At 56.5% G+C, this 12,652-nt stretch overlaps 1 protein-coding gene across 12 annotated transcripts in view; it reads right to left on the bottom strand.

The window, feature by feature from the left end:
- Positions 1 to 11,222, bottom strand: part of KMT2A (lysine methyltransferase 2A) — a 90,911-nt gene extending 79,689 nt beyond the window's left edge. For 2 of the 12 annotated variants that reach the window (XM_045576200.1, XM_045576198.1), the window contains exons 1-2: positions 10,705 to 11,216; positions 8,909 to 9,007 (exon numbers count right to left, since the gene is read on the bottom strand). In XM_045576200.1, the coding sequence (XP_045432156.1) occupies positions 8,909 to 9,007; positions 10,705 to 11,118 (513 nt within the window). In that variant the 5' untranslated portion in view covers positions 11,119 to 11,216. Of the gene's footprint in view, positions 1 to 8,908; positions 9,008 to 10,704 lie in introns of all 12 variants that reach the window. The other 10 variants (XM_045576199.1, XM_036423084.2, XR_006740604.1 and 7 more) reach the window with 9 other exon arrangements.
- Between the last annotated feature and the right edge of the window lie 1,430 nt (positions 11,223 to 12,652).

The raw sequence follows: 12,652 nt of genomic DNA, 5'->3' as shown, positions 1-12,652 counted from the left end.
TTGACCGGAATCGAACCTGGGACCTTTCAGTCCGCCAGCCGATGCTCTATCCACTGAGCCAAACCGGTTTCGGCTGCAATGTATTCTTAAAAGTTGTTAACTATATCATTTTCCAAGTCAACATTCTCTGATAACTATATGAAACGTCACCATTGTAAACAACATAAAACATATTGAATAAATGACTTAAAAATGGTCTTAAAAGAAATCACAACTTAATGGAGGAACAACAGATAAAATAAGAAGTATTTACAACATAAAATATCCTGGAGCCCTGGCCCGTGTGGCTTGGTGGGTTGGAGCGATCTGCTGTGCACGAGAAGGTTGTGGGTTCGAGTGGGATCCCTCCCCTCGGGCAACTGATCAATGTCTCTCATATCAATCAACGCCTCTCACATCGATGTCTCTTTTCCTCCCTCTCTAAAAACCAACTTTTTAAAAAAGAAAGAAAAGTATCCTGGAGAAAATATTTTAAGGGTAGCCATAAAGTACCAAAAACAAGCAAACAAGCAAGCAAACAAACCGGAAATGGGAAGTTGCATTTCCACCAGAAGTGGTATCTGTAAAAACGTCATAGGAGGGTTGGGATCTGTGGATCTGAGCTGAGTCACGAAAACGAAAGGAGCAGAACAGGGCGCGATGGGAAACGCTGTAAGGCAGAGGCTCCGCAGGTGTGAAGCAGGGACCAGGGGTGGAGGCCACATCCACTGGCAATCCCACAGGATGGAAGCACATAAATGTGAACATGTTCAAAAGATAATGTTCAAATGGACGAGTGTAGGCCACGAGACTCTGAGGGGCTCATCATTTTAAATCCTATTTTATATTCAGTGAGAAGTCAAGGATTTTAAGAGGGAAGTGACATAATCAGATGTGAATTTAGGAAAACCATGAGTAACAGTGCACACAGGGAAAAGGAGGCAGCAGATGACGGGAACAATCCATGCAGAAGGCACGGACAGTTAAAGCAGGCCAGCAAAGCAGAAAGGCATGGCGGTTACATAAACACTCCCTAACCCGGGAAAGCTCAGACTGCGGGGCGGTGCAGGGCGGGCTGTGCGGTGCGGGTGCGGGTGCGGGTGCGGGGCGGTGTGGGCTGTGCGGGGCAGTGTGGGGCGGCGGGGGCAGGGCGGGGAGAGGGGGTGAAGACAGCGCAGAGAAGATGAATGAGCGTTCACGTAAACGCTCGTCTGGATTTGAAGCCCAGCTCAGCCACTCGCTGGCCACACGACGTAAGGAAAATGTTGAACTGTCTGCCCGGTTCCTTCCTCTGTAAGGACAGCGTATGAAGTATTTTAGCAAACCTTTCCTTGGAGAGATAAAGCAGAACTGTGTTTTTCCTTCTTATGCATACTGCCCTCTGCTCGTTACTCTTAAACCGTAACCTGTGGGGATGTAAAGCACAGCACAGGGAATATGGGGAATAATAACTGTTTATGGTGTCAGAGAGGGAATTAGATTCATTGTGGGGATCACTTCTTAAGTTATACAAATGTCTAACCACTACGCTACATATCTGGAATTAATCTAATAGTGAATACTGCCCTAGTTGGTCTGGCTCAGTGCATAGTGACAGCCTGCGGACTGACGGGTCCCAGGTTCGATTCAAGTCAAGGGCACATGCCCAGGTTGAGGGCTCGATCCCAGGAGGCAGCCGGTCAATGGTACTCTCTCATCATTGATGTCTCTATCTCTCTCGCTCATTCCCTTCCTTTCTGAAATAAAAAATATATTTTAAAAAATAATCATAGTGAATATTAACTGAAATTGGAAATTATAAAACTTTAATGTTTTTGTCTATTCTATTTGTGGTTATTTTTCTCAAATTAAGTTCCAACCCCCAGAAATTGTAACCCACAACTTAGCATTTCCTCTGTAATTACCCTGCTAATTGCATCGGTCTCTGTAGACTTACTCTCCCCAAGCAGAAACCTGAGAACAAATGTCAAATGGTTCCCAGGTCCAGACGAACGGGTCTAAACCTGGGGACCCAAACCCTGGGAACCCAGCCCGGCGCCCGCCATCGTAAACCAGGAGCATCCTCGGGGTACTGTCTTCCTACCCACGGCCTCGTTCCTTCTCCTCCCCTTTGGCCTGATCTCTAATTATGCTTTAGTTCAGTGGGCGGCAAACTCAGTAGTCAACAGAGCCAAATATCAACCGTACGACGATTGAAATTTCTTTTGAGAGCCAAATTTTTTTAACTTCAACTTCTTTTAATGTCACTTCTTCGAAACAGACTCACCCAGGCCATGGTATTTTGTGGAAGAGCCACACCCTAGGGGCCAGAGAGCCGCATGTGGCTCTCGAGCCGCAGTTTGCTGACCACGGCTCTAGTTGAACATCAATGTACAGTTACCAAGGTGAATGGCTGGCCTTCACTGTGCTTCTAGCTTACTGATGACTTAATCCTCAGACTAAAATCAAGAACATTGTAAGCCCGACCAGAGTGGCTCAGCGGTTGAGCGTCTGCCTATGAACCAGGAGGTCACGGTTCGATTCCCGGTCAGGGCACGTGCTGGGGTGATCCCCAGTGGGGAGCAAGTAGGAGGCAGCTGATCAGTGATTCTCTCTCATCATTGATGTCTCTTTTCCTCTCTCTTCCTCTCTGAAGTCAATAAAAATATATTAAAAAGGAAAAAAAGAACATTTTAGCCCTATCTGGTTTGGCTAACTAGTTAGAGCATCAGCCTACGGGACAGAAGGGTCCTGGGCTCGATTCCTAATCAAGGGCATGTATCTCAGTTGCAGGTAGGGGCATGAGTGGGAGGCAACCAGTTCATCACCCCCCCCCCCCCTGCCTTCCACTCCAGAAATCAATGGGGGGAAATCCGCCAGATCCTCAGGTGAGGATTAAAAAAAAAAAAAGAAAAAAAAGAGACGATTCTAAAGTCATGATCATAGCACTCAAGTAGGTCTATATGTATACCTCAAAGTCATGAAAACCAGTTATCTTGGTAAAAAAGATTGTAGCATTCATGTTACTTCAATCTCTGAATCCTAATAATAATGAGGGTTTCTACCACCAGGCAAAATGCTAAGTACTTTGCATGCATAATCTCAATTGAGTTTCACAATAATCTCATTAAGCATGATTGCTGGTAATTTACAAATGAAGAAACCGAAGCACAAGAGGCTAAGAAATTTTTCAAAGATCATTCAACTAATAAATGGTGGAGCCAGGATCCGAACCCAGGCAGTCTACCCGCAGAGCCCGGATTTTAACAGATCTGTTAGCCCACAGTGCTGTACTATCTCACACTATTGCAGATTAGATAACGAGTCTCCCTTCCTTTGCAAACGTGTTTATATATGCATAAATAAGAAATCCTGGCTGGAGAGATTACAAAAGGATTTCCTCGTTAACTGAGCTTAAAGAGATGCTATCCACACGGTTTCACTGTTTACTATTAAAGGTAATAATCTAGGGACAATGGTACACATTGTGTTTGATCTAAAAACTCATTAACACCCAGGGAGAAACAGAATTTGAATATAGGCACATGGGAATATTCATTCCGCTCAGTATAGATATTACAGATATTTGTGATTAATTTCTCCCAAAACATTGAAAAAAAATTCTCCCAAAACATTCCTCATAAGTAGCATCACTCTCCTAGTTTAAGACAGAAAGCCACAGTTCCTGTAATGCCGTAAGTAAGAAATGATGCTAAGCATGGGTGCAAGGCATGGTGCAAGGGTGACTAAGACAGCCGCGTGCTGGAGGGTCACATTTCTCACTGTGAAAGCCAGCAGCAAGTCCACACCCCAACTTCCCACCAAATACAAAGCCAGAAATGCAAGAGAACAGCGAGGTGCGGGAGAACCGCAGCTCCAAGAGGAAAGGCCTCGGAGAGATGCTACGGGCTCCGCACAGGCAGCGCCACGGCGATTCCAGGTGAGCTCTGGGGAAACCCCCTCCGTTTATTTGTCAAACAGAGAAGCAACCACTCATTTCAAACAAGGGGAATTTTCACACTGTCAGCTAACTCTTACGTTTCTATCTTTAACTGTTAAAACTCATTAGGGTAGTACATTCCACATCTGAAAAGTTGAACCACGCCCGGCCTCTGACAAGTTCTGTACTAATCCTGGGAGAGAATGTATGTCACCCAAAACGACGGCAAGTCACACCCTGACATCCTCCTTCAGGGTCTGAAAAGCCAGCGCCTGGAGAGCTCCCCGCTGTAACCTGACAGCGAGGCGGCCTGAAATATTTAGCAGGGCAGTATGGATGTCTCCGGCCGGTCCGAGGAGCAGCTCATCCTCTCTGAAACATAAAGAACCACTTTATGGGATGTGTCTGCATGTCCTCGGGCTTCCTAAGAGGCGGGAAATGAGGAGACTGACAAAAGACCCCTTCCCCTCTCCGTTCCTGGCATAACCCCCCTCGGCCCAGGGCACCCACCCTCCACCCTCATAAAAGCCAGCCATTAGAGGCCATAAACCCGCTCTCTGGAAGGCACCCTTCCTCACAGCCAGGGAAACGACCAGAACAGAAAAGCGGCCTTTGTCTCCTGCCCCATCTCCCTGCGACCGAGGGCCCACTGGGCTAGGTGAAGGCACCAGGACCCCTTTCTGAGAAGGTGCACCTCCCGCCGCCCAGCGACCACTGAAGGCAGGCTGTGCCCTGAGCGCTGACACAATAACAAAGTGAAGCTCCCTTTTCCAGAACACCTTTTCACCTGTTCCGAACCTACTCCAGAAGCCTCTCCAATTCCTGGACTTCCCAAGAAATACTGGAGCCTACAAGAGTTCAGAAATTCTAGAACTGCCCGAAGAATTTTCTAATCAAAAAGTCATTCAAATCTCAGTTAACTTTCATCCAGTCTATGTTTTAAAACCTGACACTATTTATTTTTAGGAGCAAGCAATATTTCTTTAAAAAAAAAAAAATATATATATATATATATACTTTATTGATTTTTTACAGAGAGGAAGGGAGAGAGATAGAGAGAGAGAGAGATAGAAACGATGAGAGAGAAACATCGACCAGCTGCCTCTTGCACACCCCCTACTGGGGATGTGCCCGCAACCAATGTACATGTCCTTGACTGGAATCGAACTTGAGACCTTTCAGTCCGCAGGCCAACGCTCTACCACTGAGCCAAACCGGCTTCGGTAGGAGCAAACAATATTTCATTGATGGATTGTCCTCACTGCCTACGGTCCACAAAAATCACAAGTCTGCGATTTACTCCAGATGAGGTTTTACTCACCAAGCTTTAAAAACAACCTATGTGAGACCCAAATACTTTTTAACAGTGAACTGTTTAGCTTCCTCTTTCCTACCAGTGCCTAGAGGGTTCGGAATCCTATTAGAATGTAGATGCCACCGGTCAGAGTAACTGAACTTTCTTACCCCCGGAAATGACGCATGCATACGAAAGAAGGTTCCCTCCCAGCAAGCCGAGAAGACTCCTCCCCAAAGTGACAGCCTTCCCACAGGCTGAGCCCTGGGCTCTCACCGGCAGGATGGACAGTGACCAGCAGGCCCCCAGTTAGATCTAGACAGAAGTCAGTGTGAAGCTCCGTGCCAACACCAGTGGAATGTGGGCAGGCACAGAGTCTTTAATGAGGAGACCTACAATTAGACACGGTCTCCGGAGAGGCCGGGGAGTGTGTGAGGCCCGGGAACAGGCAGAGCCCCGAGGCAGCGGCCGAGTCTGCACAGCTCGGCGGCCAGAGCTCCAGGCAGCGGCAGAGGAGAGCTGAGTCAGGACGGGCTGCTTTCTCTTCCCAACTCCCAGGCAGAAGATGAATCACGGTTTTGTGGATAATGGCTTCCTGGGGAGCTGTGCCTTGAGGTCATCCTACAGCAGGTGAACACCACGGTTCTCAGGGAGGGAGATGCTCGCAGACCGCCCAGAGCGCCACCTCCTGGAGCACAGCAGCGCGGCCAGAGCCGTGCTGTCACCGGGCTCAGACACATCCATCCCTCCGGATTCATCCTTCCGTCGGAAAGGGAGGCGCACACCAGAGGGACTCGGCACCGCCCTGAAAACAGCTGCCCCTTCGAACCAGGAACCACAACTGAGACAGGAGAACAAAGGTAGCCAAACAAGAGGGGCTCTGACACCAGATGAATTGTTTTTAAAATCTGATCTTCATTTATCTTATAATTAAAATCGGTCAACTTCGGCCACGAACTTTTTCCACACAGGTAAGTCCTTATATTTTGTTCATACAATGAAAACTTCCCTACCAAGTTGACATTCCCCCTCCCAATGATGCCAGCTAAGTAAGCAAGTGTACAATCTGACATTAGAAATAACCAAAGCCCTAACCAGTGTGGCTCAGTGGAGAGAACTTGGCCTGCAGACTAAGGGGTCTCGGGTTTGATTCCGGTCAAGGTCATTTGCCCGAGTTGCAGGCTCAATGTCCAGAAGGGGGCGTGCAGGAAGCAGCTGATCAATGATTCTCTCATCATTGATATTTCTCTCTCTCTCCCTTCCTCTCCGAAATCAATAAAAATGTATTTAAAAACAAGAGGGAAAAAAGAGACTCCCTGACTCTGACTCTAAATAAACTCAGAATAAGAAATTCTGACCTGACCAAAAAATTAACATAATGGAAGAATCAGAACACTGGCGTAGAGAAGGACTGATGAGCTGATAGATGAAGCTCACCTTTCATTTCACAGGTCAGAGTCTGAGGGGAAAACCCGAGCCTGCCTGCCTGACTGCACAGGAGCTGAGTGCGAGAGCCCTGCCCCTGCCCGCCGCCCGCCGGGCCCCGCGCCCCTTCCTCCTGCCCCGCATGGGTCTACTGCCGGGCTCCATCGCCCGACAAACAGGGAGGAAGCCACAGTCTCCCACTGCAGAGCCCCCCTCTGCGGAGCCCAGCCCGAGCGCCCTCGGCCTCTCAAACGGGAGCACGCACACCAGCGGGCGCCGCACCGATCCCGCCTTTGGGTGCGTGTGTCAGCACATCAGCTACTCCGCTCCCTGACTTCTAACCAGACTGCCGGATTTATGAGCAGGTGGAAAGTTTGCTTTTAACGTTCTGTGAGGTGGTAGGGAAAGTGATTGAATTATGACGTTACTACACAGAGATTGGTAGCCGATGAGCCATTTCTGGGGTTTATGTCAAAGCAGCCCCACTTCCAGCTGGCGGAGACGTGCCCTATGTACTTGGATGGCAGAGCCGAGGGACATCACCGCCTGCGACAGCCGCAGGGCCACGGGCTGCCTCTGGGAGGCGGCAAAGAAGGCCCAACAGCATGACCGGGATTCCTGCACGACAGCGCTCAACCAAACCAAACTTTATGCCTGGCCCGGACGGAGCGGAGCATCCACCTATGAACCAGGAGGTCACAGTTCAATTCCTGTCAGGGCACATGCCCGGGCTGTGGGCTCTATTGGGGGGGGGGGGGGGGCGCGCGCGCGGGGCGGGGGGTATGCAGGAGGCAACCAATCAATGGTTCTTTTTAAAGTGTGTGTGTGTGTGTGTGTGTGTGTGTGTGTGTGTGTATATATATATATATATATATATATGTATATATATATATATATATATTTTTTTTTTCCTTCAGAGAGGAAGGGAGAGGGATAGAGTTAGAAATATTGACCAGCTGCCTCCTGCACACCCTCCACTGGGGATGTGTCCGCAACCAAGGTACATGCCCTTGACCAGAATCGAACCTGGGACCCTTCAGTCTGCAGACTGATGCTCTATCCACTGAGCCACACCGGCTTCGGCCCATCAATGATTCTTATTGCTGTTTCTATCTCTCTCCTTCTCCCTTCTCTGAAATCAACAAAAATATATTTTTAAGAAAATCAAACTTTAATGCTGCTTCCTAGTTGTCATACAGAAAGCCAGAACAGGAGACCAGCAACACCCATGTTTTTTAAACAATCCGGCTCTGACAGCTCGTGGTCCTCAGAACTCTGTAGCCGCTCAGAGAGCTCCTGGAGGCGGAGGACGGCTCCCGGCTAACGGGGTTCACACGGGAGCGACCTGGAAGCTGTTCCTCACCCACTCCAGCTCTCCAGTTCTCTGAGCATGAAGCTCGGTTTCGTGGTGACCAAGTCACAGTCCTGATTCCCGGGCCACAAGCCACGTGTTCCTGCCTGCAGCACAGGACAGAGCTGTGAGGATTCCAACCGGGGTCTCTACGAGGGCGCGCAGGGAGCTCCTAACCCGTGGGAGCCTCACCACTGATCCGTAAGACCCTGTAACCAAACGCCTGTTCTACCCCGCCAAGACCAGGTCAAAGGACAGCATGAGACGGGTCAGTGAGAAACCAGACCAGGGCTGAGCGCTAACCCAAACCACCGGCCGTCCGAGACTGCCTCCTCACACACAAGCTTCCCCAGACAGCTCATTTCAGCCCTGCGAGAAAGAGGGTCTGAGTAAGCAGCGACTCTCTCAGAACGAAGCAGCAACTGCTGTTCGGGCAAAAGCCTGCCTGACACGAAAGCGCTTTTTGTAATGCCCGGGTCCCGAGCAGCCCCCTCCCGGCGCCGCGGCCGCGCTGCCAGCAGGTGCGGACGGCCCGGAAGCCGGGAAAGGTGTCCGAAGACCGAGGGATGGAATAGCCTGGTGCCCAGACATTAGGTCCCTGAATCCAGGTGGCTCTTTCTCGCCAGTCTCTTAAAATGCCATCGTTGGGAACGGTCCTGTAAAACTGCTTTTGAGTATGTGGCGACATTTGGAATGTGAACGTGGTCCTTCTGTGCAAAACACATGAGCGTGCTGAGCAGGAGGGGAAGGCTGCCCAGGGCTGTACAACAGACCGACTTCTCCTGTTAGGGACTTCTTATCATGCGCACATATGGGTTAAAACTCCACAATAACCCGGCAATCCCCATTTTGAAAATAAGCAGGTAAATGAAATGTCTTTTTTTTTTTTTTTTTTTTTTTTTTTGCTGCTGTATCTTTTAGAAAAGCAAAATCAACTCACATTTAAGCACCAACTCCATGCAAGTAACCTGAACGGTTCAGTCTTTTTGTCATGTATGAGGCCTTTGGTTCTCCAACTACATGGGATCTGTGTTGTTAGCTTAAAAAATACAGAATTGGCCTTTCAAAAAAAAAATAGTCATCTACAGCAACCAACAAATAAGTCTCAAGCAACCCTGCTGCCTACAGCTGCCTTCTGCAGGCTGGGGACGGAGGTGGAGAGCAGAGGCAGGGGAGGGAGCCAGCCAGCCACATAGCAAGGAACACGCCCCCATCATGTCCTCCGCTCCATCACAGGCGCTGCGCTCAGCCTCCCGTCAGCCGCCTCAGAAAGGACTTTTAAACGGAGGCAGGGAGACTGCCGGCTGGAAAAGGCCAGCTCCTGGCAGGGAGGGGCCGGGTATCTGGGGTCTCCTCCCGGCGCTGTGGAAAGCTGGAGGGGTGCAGGCACAGCCCAGGATCCTCTGTGCGCCCCAACGGCGGGCCGGCAGGAAATGCCTGGTTATCTTTCCCTTTCTGTTTCAATCAGAAACACTCAGAGCAGCACACCCCATGCCTCCTTCGTGGAGCCCCTAGCAACTGCTCTTCCTCCTAGCATCCCGCACCCCCACCTCAGCCCCTCCTGCAGCCAATGGAAAACAAATGCCTAAGGCCCTGGCTGACCCTGAACTCAACTTCCCCTCCCAGGCCACTTTCCATTTTGCTGGGAGGCTGAGAAACCTCACCAAGCACCCATCCTCACCTCGTCCCAATGGGAAGGGCAAGGGCGTGACTGGGAGAGCCCTGTCTTCCTGAGGAATAACCGTGCTCCACAGCCCCCTTCCCGACGGAACCCCCCGCACACTAAGGGAAAGCTGTCCCTCTCTCCTCTGCGCCCAGCCCGCGCCCCCCGCCGCCCGGACGGCAGGACAAGGTGGTCAGTGAGAAACGTGGGGGGAGCGGCCGGGGGAGCCAGCGAGGCTGCTGCCCAGCGCCCGGGGGGGGGGGGGGCAGCTGCGTCCCCGGGGAAGGTGCCGCCGAGCCCAGACGCCTCCCGCACAGGCCGCCTCCCCGGGGCAGGGGGGCAGCTCTGGGCCTGGGACAGGGGTGTTTCCCGCCGAGAGGACAGGCCTCCCCAGGGAGGACGGGGCGGAGGGGGCAGAGCAGCCCTGCGGCCGCCGGCGGGAGCCCAGCGCGGCGAGGGGAAAGCGGGGTGCTGGCTGTGCAAGGCGGCCCGTGCGGGGGGGGGGGCGGGGGGCAGGGGCGGGGGCAGCAGCTACCTGCGAGCGGGGGGTGCGGGTGGAGGCGAGGGAAGGGGGAGTGGCCGGAGCGGGGACCGGGCGGGATGGAGGGGCTCAGCAGGGAGGTCCGGCAGCTTTGGGGGGCAGGGTGTGCGGAGGGCATCGGCCCCCGGGCAGGAGGCCGCCCCCGGAGGATGCTGCGAGAAGAGCGGCCCCGAGCGGAACATCTGCCGGAGGGAGGCGGGCGGCGGGCGGGGACCGGTCCCCGGGAGGAGGGAGGAGGATCTGGCTCGGATGAGGTAATCTGGGGAAGGGAGGGGGGCTCAGGCCCAGGATGGGGAGCCCGGGCGAGGGGTCCGAGCCAGGCATCTGGGCAAGGGTCCGGGGAGGGAGGGCGGGCGGGCGGAGCGCCCTCGGCCAGATGGCTCGGACCCGGGGTGGCGCCGGGAGCCCGCGTTGGGGCCGCGCCACGGGAGGCCGTGGCCGGGCCCAGGCTGGTCCCCCGGTCGGGATGCTCCCGGCCCGTGGGGGGGAGGCCCGCAGAGGCGGGCCCGGGCCGGGGCTCCGCGCCCCTTACCTCTCCGCTGCCGCCTCCCCCGCCGCTCTCCCCAAACACCGCCCGGAACCGGCGCAGGTTGGTGCCGATGGCGGCCGAGACCTGCAGCGCCGCGTCGAAGCCGGGGCCCACCCGGAGCAGCGCCGGCCCGGCGGGGGCCGCGGGCGCGGACGGCGCCGAGGACGCGGCGGGCGCCGCGGGGGCTGCCGAGGCGGCGGCCGCTCCCACCGCAGCCGCGGCCCCGCCGCTTCCCGCCGCCGCGGCCGCGGGGGAGGGGGGCGCCCCGGCCGCGCCGCCGCCCGCGGGCCCGGGCGGGAGCAGCAGGGCCGGCACGCGCTGGCGCGGGGCGCCCCCCAGGCCCCGGCGCCCCCCGCCGCCGCCGCCCCCGGTGGTCCCGGGCCGGGCGGGGAAGCGCCACCGACAGCTGTGCGCCATGTTCGCCCCGTGAAGTGCAGCGCGAGAGGGAGAGGCGACAACACAGGGGGCGGGGAGCGGGCCGGGCCCCGGAACCTGCCTACGCCGCCCGGCGCCGCCCCGCCGCCTGCGCGCCGCCGCCCGCCATGCCGAGCGCGGGGCGCGCGCGCCGCCCGGGAACCTGGATGCGCGGCGCCGGCCTCCGCGCCCGCCGCGCCGCCGCCCGCCCGCCCGAGCCCCGGGCGCCGCCCCGCAACCTGGATAGGCGCGCCCCGCCCTCCGCAGCGCCGGCCGGCGGGGGGGCGAGCCCGGCGGGAGCGCGGGTTCCGGGGGAGAGGGGGCGGGGGGAGGGAGCCGGCCCCGCAGCCCGCGAGCCCGGCCGTCACTCTGGTCCCGGGAGGCGCCCGGAGCGCCCGCCAGGCCGCTGCCCGGAGCGGCCGCCGGGCCGGACCGCGAGCCGCCGCCCGGGCGCGGGCTCAGGCCGCCTCTCCGGGGCCGCGGGGCGAGGCCCCGGTGTGCCGCCTGCGGACCGGAGCCCAGCTCAGCGCCCGCGGGACCCGGAGGCCTCCGAGCACGCGCTTCCCAACACCGAGCCCCTCCCCTCGCCGCGCTCCCTCCGAAATGTGCGCGGCGGCGGCCGCCTCCCCGCCGGGCTCCGGGCTGGGACCCCGTCCCCGCGCCCCCGCCGTGAGCGGGCCATTTCCCGGGCCCCTGGCTGCCGGCCGCCGAGCGGGTGACGGCGCGGGGAAGTTGGGGAACTAACGGGGCCGGGCGAGCGGAGGGCGAGGCCCCGCCTCCCCGCCGCCGCCGCCGCGTGCATAGCGGGCCCGCCGTCCGCGCCCGGGCCGCGAGCACGTTTCCCTCTGGAGGGGCGGGGGGCGTCCGCGGGGTTTGGGGGAGGGGGGCAGGAAGAGGGGGTGCATCTCCACCGGGGTGCTCATTGCGGGAGAGGGAGGGCGCCTCCCGCTGGGCGCTAAAAGCCTGAGCGGGAGAGCAGAGCGGGAGGGAGGGGTTTGCGCCGGAGAACCTGAGTCGGTTGACTGGGAATCGATCCCCCGCCTGCAGGCCCGGGCCGCTCCACCCCCAGCTGAGGGGGAGTTCGCGGGAAGGTCACGCCGCCGCCCCGGACTCCGCACGGGCCCAGCGCAGCGGGCACATCACGGCCGGCGGCGGGTGCGGGGGGACAGGGGGACGGGGAAGCAGGTTGCAGTCCGCTCTTCTGGACGGTGCACCGCGCGTTCCCAGAGAAGGTCCACGGCCTCCTGGTGCTGAAACGGCGTCCCCCCGCCGGGGAGATGGTCTGGAGCGGCCAGTGAGAGGCAGAGAGGGCAGGCGCCGCGGCCAGCTCTGCTCCCAACTCTGCCGCATCGACGTCTTCCAGCCGCGCAGGATGGAGCCCAGAGGGTTTGCAAAGCGCGCACAGAACCAGATTCCCTTGTTGCCTCGCTGGTTTACTAGGTGCAAAAATGGTGGGGGTCGTGGAGGCAGCCCCAGACGCAGCTAAGGGGGACATGGCGCCCATGGTGGAGGGTTCTCCATTGCAATCGTTTGGCGC

This window comes from Pipistrellus kuhlii, unplaced genomic scaffold (assembly GCF_014108245.1).
Source record: "Pipistrellus kuhlii isolate mPipKuh1 unplaced genomic scaffold, mPipKuh1.p scaffold_m20_p_77, whole genome shotgun sequence".
NCBI lineage: Eukaryota > Metazoa > Chordata > Mammalia > Chiroptera > Vespertilionidae > Pipistrellus > Pipistrellus kuhlii.
Note: the sequence above shows the minus strand (reverse complement) of the source record. Positions and strands in the feature narration are given on the sequence as shown.